General features: G+C 58.5%; 1 protein-coding gene across 3 annotated transcripts in view; it reads right to left on the reverse strand.

The window, feature by feature from the left end:
• Positions 1–6,051: 6,051 nt before the first annotated feature.
• SUSD4 (sushi domain containing 4) overlaps positions 6,052–26,239 on the reverse strand; it is an 83,768-nt gene continuing 63,580 nt past the window's right edge. For all 3 annotated transcript variants that reach the window (XM_032838789.1, XM_032838788.1, XM_032838790.1), the window contains 4 exons: positions 10,589–10,780; positions 9,422–9,566; positions 6,923–7,299; positions 6,052–6,224 (listed from right to left, as the gene is read on the reverse strand). In XM_032838789.1, the coding sequence (XP_032694680.1) occupies positions 6,196–6,224; positions 6,923–7,299; positions 9,422–9,566; positions 10,589–10,780 (743 nt within the window). In that variant the 3' untranslated portion in view covers positions 6,052–6,195. The remainder of the gene's footprint in view (positions 6,225–6,922; positions 7,300–9,421; positions 9,567–10,588; positions 10,781–26,239) is intronic.

A 26,239-nucleotide genomic window follows, 5' to 3' on the forward strand; every position in this document is an offset into this window, starting at 1 on the left:
GCAGGGGCTGCAGGGGGGCCTCACCCAGCCTCAGAGGGTTCCTGGGTCTTACAGAGCGGGAACAGCAAGGAGGCAGGGGCATCTCCGGATTCCCTGGGCATACAGAGGAGACAGACGCAATAGTGGCCGTTTACTCCGTGCCAGGCACGGCCCCAGTGCCCAAGTCATGGTGGGGTTGAAACCAGACAAGAGACAGAGGCTGGGGCCGCTCACAGCCTCGCCTTGGTGAAGGATGTGAAGCTGAATGCCGCAGTCTTGCCAGGCGTGGCTCCCGTAAGGGGCAGGGCGGAGAGAGCGCAGCCAGCACCGCCAGGCCCCCAGGAGCCCAAGGCTGACGTGGCTATGCCCACGTCAGGGGTCCATGGGAGCCCTGGGAGGGGGCGCTTGGCCAGAGAGGAGAGGGCAGGTGCGGGGCCCGTGGACATGGGAACTCAGTGCTGGATCACACGGGCGTCTGGCTCAATGACTAAAAGGACGGCTTCTAGACCTCAGATCCCCAGGGGTGGTTGATCAGAATCACGGTGAGATCGGAGGTTAACAAACTGAACAAGTCACATCAGACTAACTTCATTTTTTTTATGGCTTTGCCCTTTGGACTCATGGGGGTGGGGTGGGGGGGAAGGCGTTCCACAGAGTCCGCTCCCTTTTGTCATCCTGTCCTCCAGGACATACTTGGGGGAATGAGTGGAAGGGTCCCAGACAGGCTGTGGTCTGGTGGGGGGAAGACTTGTGCCCCCAGGGGTCTGCCCCACGTCTCTGGGCTCAGAGGGAGCCTCAGCTGTGAATAGGACAGGGCTTTGGAGGCATGCTGCGGAGAAGAACAAGCGGGCTCAAGTCTACATCCAGAATATCAGGGAGGGGACCCAGTGTCCTCGAGCTGGCTGGGTGAGGTAATCATGCCGCAGCTCGCAGCTTCAGAATAGGTCCTCCATGCAAGGCCCAGTTTGACAAGTTTGCATAGATTCGGGTCCTGTTATTCCCGGTTTTACAGCTGCGGGAACAAGGCAGAGGATGGTGTTGCAGCAGAGTGCCCCAGGGGGTCCCATTGGTACTGAGAGGCTCCTGCCAGGGTGGGCGGGGTGGGGGGGATGTGGCTGGTGTGTGTACAAAGAGGTCCCCGCCGTCTCTGGGAGACCCATCTCCCAGGCCCGTGGTGGCCTCCTCCACGTGCTCGGGGACAGGACAACAGGAAGAAATCTGACCCCAGAATGGGGTTTTCGGGGAACCTGCAGGTCTTCAGGTGGCTAGGGAGGAGACCCTGGTCACAGCCTCACTGACCCTGTGCTGTCTCCAGCCACACAACCTGGGACATCTGAGGTCTCTGGAGTTTCTAGGATGGTTCCTCATCCTGTGAAAGCCCTGCATGCATGTGGCCCAGTGTGATCTCAGCGAGGTGACATTCTGAGACAGAAGATCAGTGGTGGTCATGGGTTCTCGGGGCTGGAAGGAGGAGCAGGTGGATGTGGGGTTTTCGAGGACGGAGAAACTGCTCCGTGACATTGTCATGTGGATGTGCATGACCGTAGCTTCGTCAAAACCCACAGGAGGTGTGTCACCAGGAGCGACCCTGCCATAAACCATGCATGTGAGCTGCTAGGACAGGGATCTCCTGCTCTCCGGAAGCCTGCCACCTGCATCAGAGCCGTGACAGCTCTCTTCATAAAAGCAGCGTCCCCTCTGGATTTGCTCCCGTTAGTGGAAACAGGAACACACATCCTTCCTAAAAGCTGAGTGGACTAGCGCAACTGTCCAAAAGCAGGGGCTATGCTTCGACTTCTGCCATTTCAGCTTAAGAAAGGTTTCAGAGAGCGAGGGGAACCTGTGCCGTGTGCCCCAGGGCTCCTCCGTGGTCACATGCTGGCCATGGAAGTGCAGGACAGAATAACCAGAGAAACCGCGCCCCGTGGGACTCATTACTTTCTGCTCAATTTTCCTGTAAAAGTAAAGCTGCTCTGAAATACACAGTCAGTTATAAAAGTACTGAAATCTGCGTGCACACGGACAGCCTAACCGGGGAAAGGGGCTGACGTAGGAGAGCACACAAGGACGGGCACACAACACCTATGGCTTCCTCCCCGTCTCCCCACACACTTCCCCAACTGTGAAGAATTTGTGGCCAGCTCAACCTGGTAACCGGTCTGGGCCTGCGGTTGCCTCCTGGAGGGGCTCTGGCTGGCCCAGGGTGGCATCTCGTCCCCGCCCTCCCTGATGGAGGTAAATGCAGGGTTTCTTGGTGTAGATGCCCCCCTGACAGAGCCTGAGTGCCAGGGGAGGAGATTTTGGTCGGGAGAGAGGCAGGGGCCCTGGGGCAGGAAGGTGACTCCTGGGACTGGCTCCACCAGCTGAGGGGCCTCACAGCCAGCTCAGGTTCCGGATGCACTTCCCAGCTTCAAGCAGGTTCAAGTCCCGACGGAACCACTCTCCTTCTCCAGCGGCATCCAGGCTCCCTGCCAGCCTGGCTTTCCTCCCAGTCCCACCTCTGCCTGCCCTTCCTCCCTCTCCCCATCTGCTTTTCTCTTCTTGGCCTCTGGGCCCCTAGCTCAGCCCAGCTCTCCTGCCCCTCTGCCACACACCTGCTGCTCCCCCCGCCCCCAGGGATCCCCCACTACCTCCAGCATGGCAGCCTCCCTGAGCACCTAGGCCTGGGTGGGCATCCCCTGCGTCCCAACTCCCAGTCGGCACCTGCCCATTTAACAGCCCACATCCACTGGCCCGGAGAGCTGAGACAGGGCTGGCACACAGCAGGTCCTTAGCAAACACTTCTCATTCCGTCAGGTTCCATCCTCTATCCCTGGCATTGGGGTTTCTGTATCCCGCTGTCTCGGAGCACGGGGGACCAGCGTTCCCATGGGCTCTGGATGCACTGATGTGCAGGGCAGGTGGCCAGGCCACACCTCGGGCCCCTCAGAACCGTGCACAGCAGATACCCAGGGATTCCCAGCCCAGCAGAGAGACAGTGCTCTGCCTGCCACGGCTGCATGGACGCCACATGCTTCACGTTAAGTTTGATTAGTTCAAGGCCATTGTGCTCAGGACCTGCCTCCCTGCCAAGTGGTTGTGCTCTCCCTGGACCTATTCTGCCTGCTGCTAGACCATGCATCTTTACTGTGGGCTTGGCCCTTTATCACCTTGGGAAATGGATGGGCCTTAACTTTTATGCCCTCAATCCAAGACAGACTATAAAATTAGGGAGGCAGGTTCATGTTAACCTACGGGGCTGCCTGTGGAGGTGATCTGGGTCCTTTGGAGTCCTCAGGGAAATTCCCAAGGCTGTCCTGCCCTCCCTGAGCTGAAGCTTCCAGAGCATTCTGAGAATCAGACATCTTCCCCTTCATGGAAGCCTCAGCATACAGAAGCCAGGGAGAGGCTCCTGAGGGGAATGGGTCCAGGGAAAGGGGCATCCCACTTTTCTGCCCACCCACTGGGGGCACCCCTGGCACGGTGCACCTGGAAGCATCCTCAGGGTCACGGGGACCCAGGCAGGTGAGAGGTGACTGGAAATTCGACAGCCTCACCCATGCTCAGCAACAGGGAGAACAGCCATTGCTCACCAAAACCTGCTGGGTGTGCGCCTGGCGCTCGCTGCCCTCGCCACAGCCCAGCAGGGAAGGCAAAAGGGGAGTCAGCTCTTACTTCCACATCAGGAGACAGAGGCCCCAGAAGGTAACCCGTCATCCAAACACTCGGCACGTTAGTGGCAGAGGCAGGACTGGAAGCGGGGAGGTGGCCGCGACCAAGCCATGCTGTCCCATGATGTTGTGTTGTCCCCACGGGGACACCGGGCCCTGCGGTGTGGAGGGCGGCAGCGCAGGGGCACAAGGGGCACCTGGACCCAGCAGGTGGGACCGCAAGCCTCGGACTCCCCACTGGCTGGGGCCTGCTGCGTGGCCAGGGAGTGGGAGGCAGTCTCGTGCGGCTGCCAGGACAGGCGCAAGCTGGTGGGGAAGGCTCTGAAGGGCACACACCAGCAAGTCAAACTTCGCAATTAAAACAAGCCTCATGGCAGTGAAGTGTGAGGATGTCCTGGGACGTCTGCTGGACTTGCAGCAGAGAACTCCCCTCTGGTTCCTGGAAACCGGGGGCACCACGGGCCGACCACGGGCAGTCGGGGCTCTGGGCTGCAGGCTCTGGCCTCAGGAGCCTCCTTCCCCCAGGGCAGAGTGCGGAGCTGGGGAGGGTGCTCTCCCCACCCCGGGACCCCAGCCTGACTGCCGACAGGTCCCCAGGGTGTCAGAGTCAGAGGGCCTTCCAGAACTTTCACACGAAGCCAGGACCAGGACGTGTGGGGGATGTTGTAGGCGTTCTTTCCTGCCACACAACCTCACCGATATGAGAAGTCACAGCAAGCAGCATTTGTGGGCGAGACTACAGCCAGAAGCTAAAGGGACTGAGGGAATCCAGGGGATCCCGTTAGACTGAGACCGAGGAGCAGGAATCTCTTTGCAACCGGCTGCTACACTTCCAGCACAGTTGCCGCTGATGCCTGGACTACCCAACTCCAGGTGCAGGGGATGGGGGGCACCCTGTGCTCAGCTGACAGGGGTCGGAGGAGCTGCTCACTAGTTTGGGAGGAGAACACCTCCCAGAAGGAGGCAAGGCCAGACCTGCCCCCTTCCCACCTGCCCCCTTCCAGAAAGTGAGGGGCCTGCCAACTGGTCTCAGAGACATGCCCTCCACTCGGGGGTGGGGAGGAGGCGGGAAGGGAAGACAGATGCAGGCATGGGGAAGGCCTGGCCCCTGGGGCCGCTGCCTGGAGGAGGCAGCCCACAGTGGACCCTGGCGCCCCCAGCCACCCACGCCCTCTGCCTCCTGGCGGGCAGGGTGACATTTAAGCACAAACACTCATGAAAACCAGCTCATTCTGTGCACCTTGTGGTGCAAAGTTGTGCAAAAGTTCTCATAATTAAACACTGTTCCTCGTGCATGCAATGCTCCCCCTGCCCAGGCCAGCTCAGGAGCCCCTCGCAGCCGCTGCCTCCAGCCCCAGTTTTCAGGGTCACCGCCCCTCCTGGGCCTGCCCTGCTCCACTATGAAAGCCATGCTTCAAAAAAAACCGTCATGTTGTTAACTTTCAATCAGTCTGTGTCACGATAAAACAGGATTAGACCAAGCTTCCAGCTCGGTGCGCTGACGATGGATAATTTTATGGATCAGAGTTTTATCTCTATTTACCCACAGCCCAGAGGAGGACAGACATCAAATCCACAGATCAGCATGTTTGAGGAGACATTTCTGTATCATTTTCTCAGAAACAGCACCAGTGGGCCTGGGGGTCCTCCCAGCAGAGGCCCATGGCCCTGGAATGGGAGGGGAGTGGGGGAGTGGCCTGGGCCGGGAGGCCAGCCTGCACACTTTGCAGAGGAAACAGAAAGAAAACAACCCAGCCTCATACTTTATTTGGAGGAGGAGCATGTTTACAGAAACAGGTTCTGTTTTGGAAAATAAACATATGGCTGCATTCTGGGAGTGGGAGCAACATCGGAACAGGCGATGGGAGGGGACTTGCAACTCTCGAGACACACGGTCAAGGGACACCTTGAGATGCCAAGCTGAATGCTGCCTTGCAATCCTGTCCACCAGGAGACACGTCCGAGCACATCTGACCGTCCACAAAGTCCCGAACACGAGACACCCAGAGCATGGTGGTGCACCAGCTCGTGACACAGAAAATGACCGTGTTTCACCAAAGGACGGCTCAGGGCTGCTCAACTGCACTTGTGGACGAGGTTCCAGGAAGTAGAGTCTGCCTGTGTCCTTCCTTTCCTCTCTCACTCATCCAGTACTGTGTCAGATCAAGGAAAAGCCCCCACGTGCCCCAGAGCCTGCCACACGGCAGCCGTGTTGCGCGTAGCAGACCGCAGGGCGAATCGGCGGGGGACATGCTTGCAAAGGCGGCAGGCAGTGGCTGCAGCACAAGTTACGGGATGCGGGGTCCAGGGGACATGTGTGGAGCCGCCCCACTCTGCAGCAGGGACAGCCAGACCCCTTCACCAGGACTGCCCAGACCCCCTGGTCGCTGCTCCCCAAGTGCGCCCACCGCAGCTCTGAGCCCAAAATGGATTATGCGAGTCACGGTCTCCATGTAGGTGAGCTGGAAACCCCCCCACGGCCCCACAGTCCGTCCCCTGGGGCCTCACTCCAAGGGGCACGGCTCCCATCCCCGCAGGGGCAGGAGAATCTTTGCGGTGTTGCTGGTCACGGGTCATCTTCCATTAGCGGGATCTCTGTGAGAGGACAGACAGTTACTAACTCAGCCGCAAGCATCAGGGATTAAAAGCTTGACTACAATATCAATGATTCCTAGTGTCAGTGAAAAGAAAATGTTAAGTTCTACACTTATCTGTTAATAATCACAGAAACCACTCCTCTGGTGGAAAATCTTACACCTAGCTCATGAAAAATGAAACGTTTAAAGACTTGAACATGTGCCCTTAGGAGTCAAGTCAGATGAAAGGCAGGATGTGGGGACACAGGGACAGCAGGCATGCAGGAGAGAAGCCATCTCCGGGCAGCTATGGCCACCGGTGGGACAGATGCTCCTGCGTGCACTGTGTGCTGTATGCCTCCTCAGGGACACAGCTGGGTCTCTCTCTTCCCCATGAGCTGTGAGTGGCCAAGCACACGTGCCTGTTAGCTCCCGCCTGTTGAGAGCGCCCCGCGTGTACAAGGCTTCTCCAGCGCTGCCCTACCATACACACCCATCCCTGCTCATGTGCGTGGTGACCATCTCTGAGCGCCCCGAGAGCCTTGTCCAAAGCAGGAACAGGGAAGGATGCATCCTGGTTCTCGTGGAGACTATGAAACCAAGAACTGGCCCCCGCATCCCTCCCACTCTGGATGGCAGGGACACACGCAGGGAGAGCGACAAGCAGTGGCTCAGGCTGCAGAGAGGCCTGGCGCCAGGTCTGGGGCCAACACTCACCATCTGCAATGTCGATGCCTGGACTGCTAGACGCTGTCTCTCCTGTCGTCCCAGCCCCCGTGTCCACGCTGTCGGGGTGCGTGCCCCCCAAGCACACAGAAGGTGAATACAGACTCTGGAGCAGCTCAGAGGAGGCTGAGCCACTGTCACAGGCTTCTGACCCCCCCGTGCCCATGTCCATGTCCCCTGAGCCGGGGTATGCTGGGGGGCTCTGGTCGTCCACTGGCAAGGGGCAGCCCTGGCCCACGGAGGCCAGGTACCCTGGGCCTGACGCCCTCACACCTCCATTCACAGCCTCGTCATAGGATGGAAGCATGACAGGCACGCCGTCCACTACCACAAAGTCCGGGTCACTGCTGGAGCTCCGCGGGGGCCCCCTGGGTGAAGGAAAGCAGTGTCCACAGATCAGACAGCACATCCCCTGGATGGAGGCCACCAGTGCCCCCTGTGCCCCTGACGGCCACAGAGCCCACATGGAGGTCCTGCGGAAGGACCAGCCTCCTTCCTGGGCCCCCTCTGGCCCACGGCAGCGCTCTGCCCCACGGCCACACTCCGCCTGCAGCGTCCTCCTCGGTCTTGGGCCCCCGTGCCCCCTTGGGGTTCCTCCTTCCCATCTCTGGCCTCCGTCTACTGGGCCCCCACAGGTCCCCTTGTGGAGCTTGCTGGGCATAGAAGACACCACAGACTGACAGGAAACCAGGACCCCGTGCCCCACCAGGAAAGGGGCCCTCTGTGCTGCTGAGGCCATTTTGCTCACAATTTTAGTCAAAGGGATAAGAGGAAAGCTCTAAGCCTTCCCTCACTGCCTGACTGGTTATGTGGGCCCAGCTCCAACCCCTGACCCAGCAACCTCCTGATATGAAGCCACACGGGGCCACCGGCAGGGGCCGTGTTCTCTGTGGGAGCCGGGAGGGTCCCCCATGTGGCTCCAGCTGCTGGCCTCGCCTCTGCACGTTCTGTCACCCCACAGGCCCTGTCTGACCACCTCTCTACACCTCTCTGGTCCCCATGGGGCCCCCGTGGCTGCAGGCGGCCAGTGGACTGGCTCCTCTGTGGGGCCCCCACGAGAGCGCTGCCGCCAGGACTACACCAACCAGGAAAGAAGATGGGCAGCCGGCGGGCAGCCCCTCACCGCAGAGTGCTGGCGGCAGGGGCTCTGAAGCCCAAGGAAATGCCGTGTCTGGACGCAGCACTGGGGGAGGGCAGCGCCAGGCCCAAGTCTGCAGAAACGTGGGGTGCACTTCCAGAGAGTGAGAAGCAAGGGGGGGATGAAAGACGAGCTCGCCGCCAGCCCTCGAGAGCCGCTGGCTCTTGTCTTCGTGCCCAGGACAAGCCAGTCCCCTTCCTCTGGGGCGCGCCCTGTCCACGGCCCCCACAGCGCACAGCCCGTCCATGCACTGGTCAAGCAGCTCTCCAGGGTCCACACCCGTGCGCCCGAGGAGGAGTCTGTCCTGGGCTTGCTCCGAGGAACGTGGTCTTCTACCCGGACAGCTGAGTACGGCTTTTCCCAAACCAGGGAGTTCTCTAAGACAGAGATGCTCACATGGAAGAGTCTGGGGTCACTTTACAGACCCCTTGTGGAGCGGGTGCCCTGAAGCCCCTCTCAGGGACGAGGAGCAGGAATGACTGTCCCGGACTCCCCTGGAGGCAAGGGAGGGAGGTGATTCGTCAGAGACGCCTTCTCCACCACCAGTGCCCCCTTTGATGGGTGGCACGCACAGCTCTGGGGGTGACAGTGTCCCGTGTACGAAGACAGATGTTTTCTGGAAGTGCGAGTTCCCCGCGGGGAGGCCAGCAAGGGCACAGGAGCCCCAAGACGCTCAGGACTCCGTGGAGGGAGGTGGCTGGAGGCAGCTCCTATTGGGGAGGGTGGCCAGGGCACTGCCGTCCGCCTCCGGATGGCTACACACTCATTGCTGGCTCTCCTGGCAACGTTTCCTCCCAGGAACGAGGCCGGCAAGCAGCTGTGGTGATGGCCCTGTTGTCGCGGAGGAGCTGGTGTACTTGCTTCCCGGTGAGCTGCTCTTCTGTGATGGCCATGGGGACAACAGAGGCATGAGCCCCAAGCATCTCGGTGCATGGGTGGGGCAAGGACTAGCAGGACCTCGCCCATGCCTCACCCAGAACCACGTCGCCCTCCGGAGACTTCCAGACAGGCTGTTCTTGAATCTCTGCTGCGTCACACATCTTCACTGCATCTCCTAATTAGGTCTGTGACTTTATCCTTCCTGTGGGCCCCGTGCACATTGGGGGAATGGGAATGGGGTCGCGGGGGCCCCTGCATGATGGCAGCCCCGACTCTGTGCACCCCTTCACCATACCCCACAGCTCCTGGGGTTCACAGGGAGGTGGGAGAGAGGGAGGCGAGTCCCGTGCAGCCATGTGGCCCCAGACACCTGCTCCCAGCTCTCCCCCATCTGCCTGGCCTGACCCCGGACCCTCTGCTCTCACCACCACCCCTGGCCCCCCCGCCCCGAGGAACCAGAGCCCAGCACTCACCTGGTGGGGAAGTGGGCCTTGAACTTGGTCTGGAACATCCTGGCCAGGATGACGAGCAGCAGCACCAGCAGCACGCTGGTCGCCGTGAATGCCACAATCTTCCACGTGGTCAGGAGGGTCTCATGGGCACTGGGCCATGTTTGCTCTGCCAGGGAGAGAACAGAGTGGTGTGTGAGCCCTCGGGACTGGGGTGGCCATGTGTCCCCGTGCTCGATGATCTGGGAAACAACATGCTTATCACATGCGTCTGGGGGCTCCCCACATCCAGAATCCATGGCCCACGCTCCTTCGGCACTGTGGCCTCCGCTGGTGCCCACGGACCCTCAGGGCTGTGCTCCCCATGGGGCTGAGAGCTGGCGCCCAGCCAGAAACACTCCTGCCTCTCTGGCGGGGGAGGAGGAGTCCGTCTCCCCAGGGAAGTGAGCTTGCAATGCACCCCAGAAAGGTTGAGGAAAGGGACAGAGGGATACAGGGTGAGCGCGCCATGGCCCTCGCCCCCCACCACCTCTGGCCATCAGCACACCTGCAAAAGGGGCAGCTGACTACCTTCCAAGGCAGGTCCCACCCCCGCGGCCCAGGCCGCCCTATCTGCCCCCTACCATCCTCCCTTGCTGCCGCCACCTCCGAACACATCATGCTCAGACTCCCATTGCCATCCAAGGGCCTCCAAGGGCCCTGTGTCATGAGGCGCTGCCCCCACAGACAATGGCCATCACTAATGCTGTGGCAGGAAACGCTGGGGCAAGTGGGCAGGGGTGGGCGTGCGGGACACGGTGGGAGGCTGGGTGCCCGGTCTCTGTCTCCCACTCACTACCCTGGACTCCTGAGGCCAGTGATTCATTATGCGCCAAGGAGCACCAATGTTTACAAGGGTCCTGGGCGTTCATTTGCGAGACCAGGTGTTCCCTGAGATGCCATCCTCTGGGTTGTGACACATGTCCTCACACAGGAGAGGACGGCTGGGTTTGGGTTACACAGGAGAGAACGGCTGAGGTTCCTGCCCCTGGGAGGGACAGGCTGGGGGCAGACAGAGGCTGCTGTCCCTCCTCCCCGCGGACGGGCACACACGGAGAGGGGTCTCTGCGCCGTGTCCCTGACCCTGGCACTGGAGGGGGCACATGGCTGGTGGCCACCAAGCGCGGCATGGGCCAGGTAGTCCATGCTCACCTGACTGGATGCAGTAGACCTGGTAGGAGGGGAACCACTGCCCATACTGGCAGGTGATGTACTTGTAGTCACTGGTGAGGCTGTAGCCAGCGTCGCAAGAAAACTCCACCACAGTCCCATGGCTATAGCGCTCACAGGGCCGCGGGTGGCAGACGAAATCACCATGACTCACTGTTGGAGGCAGCGGGCACACTGGGATGACAGGGAGAAGAGCAGCGTCAGCACCATGGCCCACCCACTGGCCGGTCAGGACGCACATCCAGCAGGAAGGGGCGTCTGGACGTGCACCACCAGACCTGCGACCTCTCTCCCATGGGGTCACTGGGAACCTGCTAAACATGCTGAACACAGGCAGCCGGCGCTGGCAGCCCCTGGTAAAGCAGAGAGTCATCTCCCACAGCACAGAGCATGCATGTCTCGGGGACGGCATCGAGAGACTGTGTTAATGACACGTGTCACCGGTCCAAAAGCCAAGTTGGTGAGATTAGCGTATTTACAGATGAAGCCCCTACTGACAGGAGCAGTGAGCCCCAGCCTACTCCTCTGCTGTGGCCACCATGGGGGCTGTCCACCTCCCTGGGTGTCCCCATCCCGATCCCCACAGGCCCTGCAGGGGTGCGGCTCAACCCTGGTGGCTGCATGCAGACCCCGGGCTGGCCCCTGCGGGACAGCAGGTGGTGTGGGAGGAGCCTGGGTCCTGGGCTTGGCTCCACCAACGCACACTGTGTGACCTCACGCAGGTCACACAGCCTCTCCCGGCCTTGACGCTCTTCCCTGTACAGTGAAAGCTTATCCCTACCCTCCACGATTTACGGTTTCTCTGACTCTTCTATTTTCCATTTTAGGGGAAAGCAATCGTCATTTTCAGTTTCTTCTCAGGACTCAGAGCTGCCAATCTGCTTAAACATCCCCAGGAGACACAGCACAGACTCTATGGCGGCCTGCTTCACATCTACATCCGTGGAAGCCCACCACCCAGCCCATGGGAGCCCCTACATGCAGGCCATGTGTGCAGGGAGCCCCAGGGCCCACCAGAAAGACGGGTCCTCGGGCACAGAGCCGCTCGCAGGCATAGGGGTGAGAGGCCCCTTCACACCCTCCTCCAGGCCTGCAAACAACGGGCAGTGAGATCTGCCAGGCTCTTGGCGGAGATGGGGAAGCAGAAGCTCACGGGACCCTGCCTGGCTGCTGAGTGGCCTCTCACTGCTGAGCCTTTGTGTCCTCACCTATAGGACAGGAGAGTCTGGGGGCTGTTCTGACATCATGTGAGTGGGCAGCCAGGGCCAGCCAGGACCCGAGAAGCTAGAGAGAGGCACGCCCGCGGGGACTGCTTACATGCTGACAGAGAGCGGCAGGCCCCCCCGCAGTGCAGACACATGTGATGGTCCTGCTGTTGGGTCCCCAGCAGAGGCTAGAACTGGCCTGCAAAGGCCGGAGCCCAGGGAGACTCAGACACCACCTGGAATGTCCCAGGGCACGGGGGTTGGGACCCCAGGGCCAACCTCCCCACTGGCCCAGCCTGCAGTCTCTGAGCGGGGGCCTGGGAGAGGCAGCCTGCAGGGCAGTGCAGGAATACCGTCCCAACTTGGAGGCGGAGAGTGAAGGCCGCCTTCCCAGAGCTGCCCAGGGGAAATCCACATCTGCGGTGAGACCAGCCTAACTGGGACCTCCACCTGCGTCCACCCTCCACAGCCCAGAACCCCTACAGCATTGTGCCCAGGGGAGGCCCTTTCCATGGTCAGGGACACACGCGCCCATGGGATTCTTTCCCAGCAGGCACTCCAAGCAAGTTCCAGAGCCACTAGGATCAGAAACTACCAGAATGTTCCCTAGGCCCAGGGAGCCAGGGTCACGGCAGGACTTCCTGGCCTTGGCCTCAAGGACAAAGGACTATCCCTATCACTGCATCAACCCTGATGCATAGGGTCCCACAATGTGTTACAGAATGACGAAGCTGAACAGATGAGCCATCTAGCAGGGAAACCGAGGCAGCGTGGCACAAAAAAGCATGGGCTGTGGACATTCCCAGAGTTGCATGCAAATCACAGCTCTGAACTGACAAGCTCTGGCATGCTGGGAAGCTCGTCTGAGTTTTTGGGGTTTTAGCTTCATCACCCATGTAATGAGGGGAAAAACTGATTGCTCACCCCTCAGTGCCCATGAGGACTGGCAGGAGCACGGAAGCAGCAAGACACAAATGCCCGGAGTGGCCCAGCTGGGCACCACAGGTCCTGATGTAGCTGGAATACCCTCCCCCCGCCCCACCAGCATGCACGTACTCTGACGTGTCATAGCCGCATCTGCTCTGAGGCCACATGTGAGCCACCCCCTGGCAGAAGCCTCAGTCCCGACACCAGCGGCAGGTGCAGAAGCACGCGCCCTGAAAAGGAAGTGTTTCCCTTCACAGCTTGCACCATCTGACAATCGCGCCTGAGTAACCATGAGCTTTGGGGCAAGGAAGTCCCCCCGCCTGTGCACGGTCAGGAGCCAAGATGGACAACGGAAGCATTAATTATAATCCAGCCAGCTGCGGGCCCTTCCTCTCCGTCCCCCCGAGAGGCAGATGCGTCCACATGGACAGGCAGCACCCACCACAGGGGCCTCATGTACATGGCAAGCTTTACAAACCACCCACAGGTTCCTGGAAACCCCGCTGGTCAAAGAGCAACCACAGTCCAGAGCTGGTCCACCCGCCGGGACTCAGAACCCACGGTGGTGGGAACAGAGACTCTTCTGGAAGGCAGCTTCCCTCCATGTCTCGTACAGCTCCAGAAATCATGAGCTACAGGCAAGGACTTTGTGAGCCTTGGGGTCGGGACATCAGGTGGTTACAGGCTCTGCTGAGACAGCTGACACAGCATCCCTGTGTCATGCGTGAGGGGTTGAATGGGGCCAGGCACGAGGAGGAGGAGCAGGAGAGACAGGCTGTGGGTGGACTGAGCCCGCCGGGAGGTCCACGTGTCCCAGTCCCTTGCATGGATGACGTGGGGACCCTGGGCCGAGGGTGCCCCGACAGCAGGTAAAGCATCACTTCTGGGTCTGTTAGGGGGCTCGGTGGGGGAGACTCGTGTCTGAGTCACAGATTGAGGTGGCCCTCCCGGTGTGGGGGCATCATCATCGTGCAGAAGGCCCAAACAGAATGGAGCAGAACAGCAAAGGGGGAGGAACTTGCTTTTTCTGCACAGCCTCTCCTGCATCCTTGGACACTGGGGCCGCTGGTGTTCCACCTCCAGACTTGGACTGAATCACAGCAGGGGCACACCAGGACCCCGGGCTCACAGATGGTACATTGGTGCCTCCTGGGATGTCCTGGCTGCCGTGATCTCTCGCACATGCGTGCACACACGTGCACACACACACACACACACACACACACATGGTAGATTATACGCACTGTGATCACAGATGTGTACACGGTACATGCAAATGCACATTTGTTCCAGGGTCACAGGCACAGTACGAACATATACACAGAGGTTACGTATATACCATATAAAGCGCACACGCGCGCGCACACACGCGCGCTAGGATTCAACATGTGTACACAAAGCACATATGCACGGACGGTATCCACATACCGTGTGTGTATGTGTAGTGATTACGTGTATGTACACAGTAGGCACACACACTAAGATTCCACGCATCACATACACGAACACAATCATGGATACACACAGTAGTGCACATAGGCACGCACCCTGCTGGGCCTGCTTCTCTCCAGAGCCCTGACGCCACGGTACGGCCACATGAATCTCCAGCCACACCCCAACTCCACAGGTCAGATTCCCCCAGCAAATGGAGATAGGAAACCGCCAGGGCCCCCCTGAAGACTCAGCTGTTGTCTCCCCATTGTGCCCCAGAATTGCAGGCAGGCCTGGAGCTCCTTCCCCTGGGGCGGACGGGCAGCCAGGAGAAGCTGCCGTCAGCGAAGCCTGACCACCACCTTGGCTGCGACGTAGCCCAGGCGAGAGGTGCTCCTGGTGCGGGATGCCTGCGAGAGAGCAGGCTACAGGGAGCAGCTAGTCTCCACCATGGCTCATGGGCCCGCAGCCCAATGCAGGCACCCTGACCATGTGCTTCTAGTCCACAACACGAGGAACCAATGAGAAATGGCTGTCGCAATCTGACCCTCAAGTTGACCTTGTTGTAACATCCAAGAGTGTTTTCCATTTCTATTAAAATACAATTTTAATACCGTCATATCTAATCATCTAAAGGAGAACATCTAATAGGTCTTTGTTTTTCTGTTTTCTCTATAACCCATGTTTATCAAGTATTGTACAGCGATCGGTCTAAACTGTGTTAGAAAACAGAAACCAAGCTGCTGGTTCCCTCAGTGCGGGCAAATGAGCAGCTCGGGCACCTTCATCACCGCACAACGAACACACAATGCCCACAGAGCAGGGAGGAGCTGGTTACAGGTACTGCTGGGAGGAACATCCTGGCAGAGGGCCAGGCACACAGGGCCAGCAGGGGCAGGAGAAGTGGCAGGAATGGTGGCCCCAGGTCCAGAGAGGGGATAGAGGGGTGGCCGGGCAGGAAGCCCAGGGTCTGGCCTGTGTGTGCTGTGCACTTGGGGAACAGGGACAGGCACCACCACGTGAGATGGCTCACCGGGAGCAGGGACAGCAGCATTGAGGCTGTCGTGTGGCTCAGGCCACACCCAGGTGATGAAGGAGGGGGCCTGGCCCAGGACTGGGGCTGTGACCGTGAGGAATGCAGGATGGGACAGACATCAGTCCATTCCCACAATAGGACTGTTGTTAGTTGGAGTCTGGTACCGAGGGTATCTCCCAGATTTCTGACATTCCGTGCCTGATTAGTGGAGCTACTTGCCAGGAAGCCTGCCCTGGTGGGTTTGCTCATTGCTGGAAAGTGGGCACCAAGGTCCGGACGGTACTCAGAGATCCCAGATGCCAGTGCTCCTGGCACGGGAATGAGGGGAAGTGGGTAGAAGGAAGCTCCCGAGGGAACAGACTGGACCTCATAGGTTTCCAGGGGGGAACACGGCAGAGCTATGGGTGGGCTGGTGGTGGCGGGCGAGTCCCTACAGAGGACTGAGAGGGAGGCCTGGCCTGACCCTCTGGTCGCCCACCTCAGTCCTCAGCCACAGACCTGTCTCTCTCTGGGTGACAGAAGAGGACAAGCCCGAGGAGTCTGCGCCTCAGGAACACAGAGCGTGCCGTGGGGATGGAAGCATGTGGGGTCCTATAGCCCATGGCCACTAACTATTCTGGGAGTCACCCTGGAACCGGGACAGGTACATTGCCCCGTGCATTAGTGCTCGTCCTGCGGGAGCCAAGAGCTGCGCACCAGGACCGTCCGCCTGCAGTGTGGGTGCCGGTGGGCTGCTTGCCCCAAACTGCCAGCTTGTCGCCAGGGTCAAAGCCACCTGGTGGCTGGGTCCCTGTCAGTGGAACATGAGCTGACGTGACAAATGCTACATCCAGGCTGAGCCACGAAATGGGCCGAGCCTCGGGCTGACCACAGCAGAGATGACCCCTAGGGGTCCCAAGAGCTGGGCCCCTGCAGCCCGAGTGACCAGCCCATGTGCACAAACGCCTCCACATGAAAATCCACTTCCACTCTGCTGGGGCCACGGAACATCTCTGGGGACACACTCCCATCAAGGGCCCACCAGCACTCGCCCGCCTGCCATCTGCACTGCATGTGGTCCTTGTCTCCATGTCTCTGAGCTGCACGTCAGTGGTTCCTCCATCCTACTGGCACGTGGCGTCACCAGGGAGCATGGCTTGGTGAGTCCCAACTAGGTCCTGGGCTTGGCAAGGTCTTCGGGGCTCCAGGCAAGTCTGAGGGGGGATCCAATGTGAGGGTGCGGCCTCAGATGCTGGAAGAAGGCCCCATGCCCCGTGGCTGGCTGGCGGCAGCCAGAAGAGCTGGTGTGAGAATGAGGCGGCTGTGGTGGCTGTGGTGGGTCTTCACCTTCCCCCAGACCCATGCTTCCAGCTACAGTACCCGGACCACCAGCTTGGGGTTCAGCAGGGAGCCCTTGGGAACACACAGCTCAGCGCCATCTGGTGGGGGTCCCAGGCAAGTCAGACCATCCTGACACCCGGGCAGTGCTGCCCCAGACCTGGAGAAAACTGTGGCAAGCTCGCTCTGCACAGGGCTGGGGAGCATGGGGACGCGGTGGGAAAGCCAGCAGCTCCGAGGGGCCAGCGCCAATCATCTCGAGGCACCAAGCATGCTGTCTGAGCGGCAGACTCAGGAGAAGGAGGCGCAGGCCGTGCTCAGACACACACAGCATCACTACCTTGGCCATCAGTGGCCGGCACCCTTCCAATAAAGAAAACTCCCTGTCTGCTCTGCGTTTGGGTCATGATTCCAGGAAGCTGGACAGAAGACCTCCAGGCCTAAGTCCCGGCTGTTTCCAAGGGGACGCCTGAAACTTTGCCTTTAGCTCAGGGAAAGTCAGTGAACGTCCTGGAGCATGGCGTATTTTCCACTTCTGTTTTGCTGTAACAACAAGGAAGGCCAAAACATGTGTCCACCGAGGAAGCAAATAGCGGTGACGAGGCTGGGGCTCTGCTTTTCCACAGGCTGCAGGGAGCCTGGCGTCTGCTTGCTCCGGCCCGAGCTGACAGATGGGTGAGGATCAGTACTGCGCAGCTGCCCTGGGCTGGGAGGGGCATCAGCTCCGTGTCATCGTGGGGCCGCCACACTGGGGGAGGGGGACAAAGAAACACAGCACCCAGGCAGAGCGAGGATGGGTGTGCGGCTTTGTGGTGGCTGGAGTGTGAGGTGGGCAGGGGCTGAGACACAGGGCCACCGCGGTAAGCACGGGGAGGGCGCGGGGTGCACACGGCTTCTCTGCCTTCCTCAGCTGCAGGGATGGCTGATGGCGACTTTGGGGCTCTGACGAGGCTGCTCTTCCATCTCTACAGCCACTGAGCTCCGAGGGCCTTCACCGCCGCAGGGGAGACACAAAGCACAAGAGATCCATGTGTCAGGCTCCTCGCGTCTACAAATCTTTTCTGAAAGAGGGTTCCCCTAGGGCCGGAGACCCCGCTGGAACTGGGGCATCTTCTCTGAAAGGGGAAGCCGGCAGAAGTACAGGATGAAGAGGAGCGAGTCCCGCAGGCGTGAGTCTGCTCTGCCCCTGCGGGCAGTCAGCCAACCCTCCCACCATCAGACCCTGCCCCAGGTCAATGCAGCCAGGGTGTCGGGCTGGGCCGTGTTCAGATTCTCCTTCCACGACAAAACTAGCCTACTGAGTATTCTGACCCTCAAACTTTCATCCTATCGGTGCCTTCTCATTCTTGCTACTCAGAAATCCTCATGGATGAGAAGTAAGTGCTTGCATGGTGCGCTTGCGAGCGTGGGCACGGCTCTACGTTAGATGCGGAAAATAAACCGCCACGTCTTCCACTGACAAAGATGCTTCAAAGGTTTCCACGGTGTGTCCCAGCCACTGGGCCATTCTGCAAGAAATGCCCTGTGCTCCTAGCACCAGAACCAATCTGGGAAGTGCTGGCCGCGACGCTCTGGGCAGGAGAGGACACAAAGGAGCAGCCGGCCAGCAGCCTGTCGGCAGAGCAGGGGTTAGGGTGGAGAGGACGGGACTGCCGGGGATCCAGGACCGTCCACAGCCGCTCCATGCCCAGGTTCAAATCCTGACCAGACACGAGCCACCACACGGCGTCCGCCTCCCCTTGTCCTGAGCCGGCGTGCCCACCACCCATTACACAGAAACGGTACCATCTGTGCAGTAGGATCTGTACAAATGAGAAAGGACACCTGGGCTTTGGATGGCTACTATGACCATTCATCACGTGATGGGCAGTGAGGTCAAACGTAAGCAGAAAGCACAACCACAACTCCACAGGTACCCACCCTGAGGGACGCTGACCTCACAGACCCTGAGGGCTGCATGCACACAGCCCCACCTAATCCCAATGACCCCCATGCATGGTGGGTTCCTCGTGGCCTCACTTGCACAGATAAGGGAAGCAGGGCTCAGCAGGATGAGGTCATTTGCCCAAGGTCACTCAACAAATAAACCGCCAAGCTAGGATCTGACCTTAAATGAGGTTACTCTGGAACCTCACTCCCTCCTGGGTCCTGCATGGGGTCTCACATGTGCCCCAGAGAAGGGTGTGTAGGCCACCCAAGGGCAGATGTCTGAGCAGCAATTTCTTTATCTGCTGGGCTGTGGCGGGGGGCAGATTCAGAGGTTGAAAGAGACAGAGGAAGAGGAAGAGGAGGTGGGGGAGCCTCCTTGCCTCCAGGGGCACAGAGGGTGCTGGGCGCTGGGCCCAAGGGGACACAAATCTGGGGCAGTGTTGAGGACAGGGTTTCAGGGAGGCTGGTCAATGGGCTGGGGACACCTTGAAGAAAACATTTCCAAACTGGAAGCAGGTGGAGGGGAGACAGAGGGTGTCTGTTTCCTCCTAAGCCAAGGGAGAACATGAGCTGCAGGTTAAACTGTGTCCCTAAGAAAAACATGCTGAAGTCCTAAGTCCAGGCACCTGTGAGCATGACCTCCTTTGGAAACTCATCTTGGGTGCTGCGGATGAAATCAGATTACGGGGAGGTCCTCCTGCAGGAGAGGCAGCCCTCATTCCAGCGTGACCGGTGTCCCTGCGGGAAGGGCAGACTGCAGCTCTGGGAAGATGAGCGAGGGACACCGAGGCCATGCTGGGAGCCGGATGAGGCAGGGAGGGGTCCTACCCTGGGTCTCAGAGGGAACATGGCACTGTGAACTCTTCCCAGATTTCCAGTTTCCAGAAGGGAGAGGACATCTGACCCTGCTGTGTAAGTCACCCATACACGGTGCTTTGTGAACCTCAGGCGAGGAACACAAGCCATGCTGGGCCTGCAACCGAGGTTCAGTCCCCAGGTGTCCTCCAGACCAGGAGGGTTTCCCGGCTCACATCAGCGTCCTTGGAAAACAACAAGACACTGAGATTTCCTCAAAGGGCACTAAACCAGCTGCATGCCCCACAGTGGCCAGGCACAGGGGACAGGAGCAGGGCAACTGGGGAGTGGATTCCCAGGCCTCCAGCCCTCCCTAGGCTGTGTCAGCAGAAACCAGGCTGGGAAGCTCTGCCTCTGGGGACAAGACAGAGTCACCCAGAGTCAACACAAAGGGCCCGTGTCCTGATAATGTCAGGCACAGCGTAGCCAGGTCCCCTGACACTCCTCAGCTTGGGGGGGCTACAGAATTCTGGGCTGCCATGCTTCCTAGAAAATCACTTTTCTTCCTGAGCCAAAACAATATCCCCCGGGATAAGGTGTCTGTGGTAGGAAAACATGGATGGAGGTTCACTTGTGATTGCCTTTGTTCAAACTCCAGTGACTGCCCCCTTCTTGACGCCTCTCCCGGCGCGAGGAAGACAAGTGCTGGGAACCGCATTAGAATCTCATCCATCAGGACACACTGGCCAGAACGTAAGCCAGGCCCCCGGGAGAAGAATGAGCTGTCACTGCCACAGAAAGCTGGGTGCAATTTAGACTCAGGCACCATCTTTTTGCAAGAACAAAACCAAGAACAATGAGAATTGCTCTTCCTGCACAAAAAGAGGAAGTGACTATGAACGCAGGCAAGACAGTGACATGTTCTACAGAAACAATGAATGATTTGAAACCCTGAGATACACGCAGAAAGGTAGGATGGGTTGACCAGCCTGTCCTCCAAATGTCTAATTACTGGGGGAAAAGCAAGACCCTCGGGCAACCATCTGTGAAGAAAAGCGGGGAGGAAGTGGCTCCCAAACCACCCCCCAGGATACCCGGATGTTCCCAATGCTGCCACTGCCACCTGGGGGCGGTTTACAGCCTTCTGTGCTGCACCTGACCGCCAGAGGTTTTCCTACTCTGCAAGTAGGTTTTCCTACTTGTGTGAAATAACAAGTCACGGAACTTCGCAGACAGCAGAGAAAGAAAGAAACTCTGCCTGGAGCAGCAGCGAATGGGGAGATATTCTGGAGTTTGGGGACAAACAGCAAGATTTTCCCATTTGTCCCAGGATGAAATTTCTGAGCACAACATGGTCACTCCCTCAGTGCGACCGGTGGCTCAGACCTGGGGTGCAGCTTTGTGGCTGTGAGTCCCACACTCCTTTCAGTGACTGGACATATGAACAGCACAATGGAAAGACCTCAGCTCCCACGTCTGTAAGCTTCTCCAAATTCAGAGGCGGTTATAAGGCAGAGCAAGAATCATCTTGGTGACAGCCACAAGCCTGCCCTGGCCTGAGTTCCCTGGAAGGTGTGGGAATCAGACCCGTTGAGAAGCATGAGCCCCGGGAGACACTGGCATGCCAGGCTCCCGCCATGGATGCATGGCCTTGCAGCAGAATGCTGGCCACTGGTCCCTCCTGGCACCCCACACTCGGGGCCTCATCAGACCCACAGCGCCAGCAAGGAGGGTGTCCAGTGTCTGATTTGCTCACTGGCCAGGGATGCACCCTCAGCCCCGAGCCCTGCATCCAAGGCTTTCCCCACGAAGACGTGAACGAGGGGCCTGGCTTCAGAACCCACCCCCATGGGCCGGGCTACCTGTGGGTGGGAGCCAAGGGAGGGAGGGGTGCAGCTGGATGGGACCCCATCCCTGGGGTGGTTTGAGTCCTCCTTTGTGTCCTTTGGTTCCTATTGGGCGGAGAAGCCACTCCAGGGTTCAGCTGGCTTTGCTGGCCTTTCCTGGTGCCTCTGTCTTCCACGTAAATCTCTTTACTCAAATGAGGTGAGAAACCAGCTCTCAGAGTCCAGGAACACTGTGGCGCCCACGGCCACCTGTTCCTACCGAGGCTGGAAGGCAGGCAAGGTGCTGCAAGGGGCCTCCAGCGGCTTAGGCTGCAGGGTGGGCAGAAGTGCAGGGCTGCCAGGCCAGGGGCCATGCAGCTCCAGGGAAAGGAGCCCAAGAAGGAGACAAGGGAGCCCAGGGACTAGTCCTCCTGGAGGAACCAGGACCAGGCCTTCTGGCTCTGAGTACAGAAAGACCAGTGTTTCTGGATTCAATGTAGAAGGGGAAACAGCTAATGAGGGTTCTCGATGCCACAGCATGGTCGGCTCCTGAGCGGGGAAGAGCATGACCGGGAAGGAAAGGGGCTGCAGCAGCCGAAGTACTTGCTGCAAGGGAGAGGAAAACATGAGCACAGTGACCCCGGGAAACGCTGGAGCACCCCTGCGATCGCCCGGCGGGGACGCGAGAGCCGAGCGTGGACACGTACCACGATGACCGACAGCTGCTTGCGAACAGTGAGCGAGACTGCTTGTGTTCTGCATTTCCTTCTGAGAGGAAGGCCGTGCTGGGATCACGCCACACCTGGTACAGGCACTTCCCATACCAGCAAACGGGATGGCACAAGGGGCTAAGGTAAGCGCCACGGAGCCTCACACATTCTCAGTCCCCACGCCACTCCCACAGGCTCTGAGAGCTGAGATCATCTGCTCACGGGCGGCGAGAGGCCCAGCCAGCCTCTTTTCCAGGCCAGGATGCACGTTTGTCTTCACAGAACACAGATGAGTCTCGTGTTTGAGAGTAAGACTTAAAAATGTTGTCAGACTTTGATCTAGGCCGGGTTCCTAACGAGGACTCTAAGTTAACCTGCTCACACTCTGGCAGGCTGGCAGCCGAGGACATGGGCTGAGACAGCCGGTGACTTCGCTCTCTGGCCTCAAGGTCCTCGGGACGCGGAACCAGAGGAGCGACGCACGCTTTACAGCAGCAAAAGCTCTTCCTGCGAGCAAACCCAAAGTGGAAGTGCGGCGTGTGGACGAGAAGCACAGAGCTTTGGCATGTGGGTGCAGGGACACAGCCCAGTCCGGCCACTGCTTCCTGGGGACCCCCCAGACCTCGGGGTGTCCAGGTGGGAGGCCGGAGCCTGAGCCCGTGTTACCTGGCCCTGTGGAAACCTTTTACATGCAGGGGAGAACACGAGAGAAGGGTGCAGGCAGGCGAGCAGAGAAATACTCTGTCTTCCCTTGAGCCAAAGCCCCATTGCTGCACTGGGGAGAAAAGAGAGGAAAAAAGCACTCACTGCTCTTCTTCCTCTTCTGATTCCATTTCACACCGAATGCAGGGGTGGCTGGGTCAGGGGTGAGTCTAGAGGGAGCTGGAGAGCCCAGGGGAGGCTCACGGGGACCAGAGGACCACGTGGTTGGCCAACGCGTGTGTTCTGAGCGGTGGGAGGTCTTTGCAGGTCCCTGCTGGTGTCACACCAGCTGAGGGGAGTGCAGGTGCCGCGGGCTCCAGAGCACCCCAGCCGCTGCGCCACAGCCCTCCCAGGAAGGAGGGAGGGAAGGCGGAAGAACACTCCAGCACCATCACCTCCCCTGCGGCTTGGGCCAAATCACAGCGTGTACCTCCCTCCTCTGAAACCTCCTCCAGGATGGAGATCCAGGGTGCCGGGAACAGTAGTGGAGCAGAGAAGCCAGCACAGAGCCGTGGAGGGAGTACCCCTGGGGAGTGAGTCCTGGCTGTTCCCATGGGCTCCCAGACTTGTTTCTCTGGGCAGAGAGCGAGCAAGATTGCCTGGAGTGGTTCCGAGGCTGAATAAAGATGTGGAATGACATGGCTGGTACCAAGATGACCCTCAGCAGACACGGCTCCCTTCCCAGTGATGCAGGCCCAGGGCTGATGGTATGGGCGCAGGAATTCTGGGGCACTCACTGGGGGAGACCCTCCTCGCACCCTGTCCCTTTGCAGCCTCCCTGGAGCAGTGCACTCTGGGTAGGAGCAGAGTCGCACAGTGTGGAGCCGGGAAGGAGCCTGGGGACCACCTCCCCCCACAAGTCAGGTCCCTTTGCATGGGAGGAAGGGACTCAGGGAGTGAGGCTTAGAACCCAGAGCCTGGCCTCTAGCAGACACACTGGGTCCTAGAAGTACCTGAGGGGCTGTGGTCTCAGAGCGCACGTGGGCAGGACCCCCTGTGAGTCAGTAACCTTGGGCAAGCTTGGAGGCCGCTGGAGCCTGTTTCCATTCTGCCGGGCGGCTCCACGCCTCTCACTGTGCTTGTCAGGATGAGTGACCACGTATTAACAGCACCTCCACAGCTCCGGGCATAGCACAGGCATCCGAGGCCGGCGGAGGGAACCAAGGACATTCGGTTGCCTGAGCTCCCCCTGGTGCCAGGGAGGAATGCAGGTGCCCCCGGAGCCATGCTGCCCAAAGGAAAGGGAGTTCTGGAGGTTGCCCCTCCTGGTGCAAAGTGCAAGGGAGGAAGGACGGGACAGAGAGCCATGAGGGCCCCACGTGAGGGACTTGCACACCCGGCCAGGCCTGGGACACGGCCACTCAGTTCTGTCCATGCTGCTTCATTCCTGCAAAGGAGGCACTGGGACATGTGGGGTTGGGGAGAACGTCTCTCCGGAGACATCTGAGGCATCCCCAACTCCAAATTCCATGACTGATGGTCCAGACTCAGCACCAGTCAATCCCACGGTGACTCGGTCCCACCAGTCCTGTTGAGCTACTTAAAACCCAGGGCAGGAGAGTGTCCAGGTAATGAAGGGACACAGTTCTGCACTTTCTAGGGATCATGTGCAGGAGAGCAGAGAAAGCCTATGCTCCCCAGCTTGCTGGTCTGGTGGGGGTGGCAGGAGGGGCACCAGCCCCACGCGGAGACAGTCCCACTGGTTGGCAGGTAACACAATGACACATGACCGCATCCCAGATGAACCCTTCATGTGCTCTGATTTTTCCTCGTGTAAGATGGGAAGGACACAGGCCCAGGGGGGCTGGAATGGCCTGAGTGTATCCCGGACCTCAAGGAGCCCTCAGGCTGCCCTGAGCAGGGCAGGTCCCATGTGACAAGGCCCCGACTTCCTGCTGCATGTCTCCTGCTCCCTTCATGGGTTCGCTTCACGGCTGCGAGGTGCTTCCTGCCAGGGAAAGTGCACGTGGTCCTCTGGGACCTGAGGGGGTTGGACAATACCTCTATGTCCACACTAGCTTTCAGTGTTGATCCTAAATCGGAACATTTCCAGGGATTTCACATTCGGCTAAACAGGGTTTTTCAGATTCTTGTTTTTGTTCTTTCTCTGGAGAAGGCTGTGGACCCACACAGACCCCTAGGCGCTGGCGGGTTCTCAGGAAATTGAAATGCACATTCCCTGTAATCAGGTCTGAAACCGGCTGGCGAAGTGCGGAAACCAGCGCCGGCATCCTTAGCTGTGGGACTGGTCGGATGTAAAAACTCCGATGTCCAGCTTCTAACGAGGTCCAGCTTGCCTGCTCCTGGGAAAATGCCTGTGGAGGAGGTCTGCATGGGGAGCCCCTGCCCCAGTCATGGCAAGTGGAGTGACTGCGTCCCTATTTGGGAAAAGCAAGCGCAAAATCCCCAGACCGCCACCTTCCTGGACGGATGCCTGTGTTCCCACCTCCTCCTTCCTTCTGTGGAGTCTATGACACAACATTACACCAGTTGTGCAACATTGGGACTAGATGTCTACACACACCGCACAATGGCCACCACAGTGAGCTTGGCAACCAGAGTTTCTTAGAGTCCACATTTAAGTGAAATCATGTGGTATTTGTCTTTGCCTGACACTTAGTGTACCCTCTGGTCCATCCAAGCCGTTCCAAGTGCCAAGATATCATTCCTAATTTGACAGTTCACCAATGTTCCACTGTATACACACATACCACGACTTCTTCATCCACTCATCACTTGATGGACACTCGGGCTCATCCGTATCTTGGCTGTTCTGGATAACGCTGCTACAAACATGGGGTGCATGTTTCCCTTCGCATAGATTTTCATTTGCTTTGGGTAAATACCAGCAGTGTGATTCCTGGATCATAGGATAGTTCTATTTCCAATTTTTTTGAGGACCCTCCATCCTGTTTTCCAGAGTGGCTGCCCACCAACTGTGCACAAGGGCTCCCCTTTCTCTGCAAGCTTGCCGACACCTATTCTCTCTGTGTTGTTCATTTTAGCCACTTAGGCAGGTGTGAGGTGGGATCTCACTGTCATTTTGGTTTTATTTCCCTGATGGTGAGTGATGCTGAGCGTCTTCTCGTGTGTCTGTTGGCCCTTTGCCTCTGTTTACTAATATTCTGTTGAGTGTTTACGTCTATGTTCCTCAGGGATACTGGCCTGTAACTTTTTCTGCTTGTGGTGTCCTTGTCTGGTTGGGGATTGCAGTAATGCTAGCCTAACAAAATGAGTTTGGAAGCATTTCCTCCTCTTCAACTTTTGGGAAGACTTTGAGAGGAATAGGTATTAAATCTTCTCTGAATGTTTGGTAGAATTCCCTGGGGAAGCTGTCTTGTCCCGGACTTTGGTTTGCTGGGAGGTTTTGGATTTCTGACTCTATCTCCTTCCTAGATATCAGCCTATTTAGACTTTCTATTTCTTCATGATTCGGTCTGGGAAGATTTTAAGTTTCCATGGATTTACTCCTTTCTCCCAGGTTGTCTAACTGGCTTACGTATAATTGTTCATAGTGTCTCTTACAAGCCTTTGTATTTCTTGTAGTATCAGTTATAACTTTTCTTTCATATATGAGTTTATTTAATTGAGCTCTTTCTCTTTTTCCTCTTGGGGAGTCGACCTAAGGGTCTGTCAGTTTTGTTTATCACAGAACCTACTCTTGGTTTCATTGATCTTTCTGTTGTCCTTTCAGCCATTTATTTCCTGCCATTTTTTCCTCTCTGATCTTTTAAGATTTATTTGAGAGAGAGAGA

Source organism: Lontra canadensis, unplaced genomic scaffold, assembly GCF_010015895.1.
Source record: "Lontra canadensis isolate GAN:19392208 unplaced genomic scaffold, GSC_riverotter_1.0 scaffold106, whole genome shotgun sequence".
In the NCBI taxonomy this organism is placed as follows: Eukaryota; Metazoa; Chordata; class Mammalia; order Carnivora; family Mustelidae; genus Lontra; species Lontra canadensis.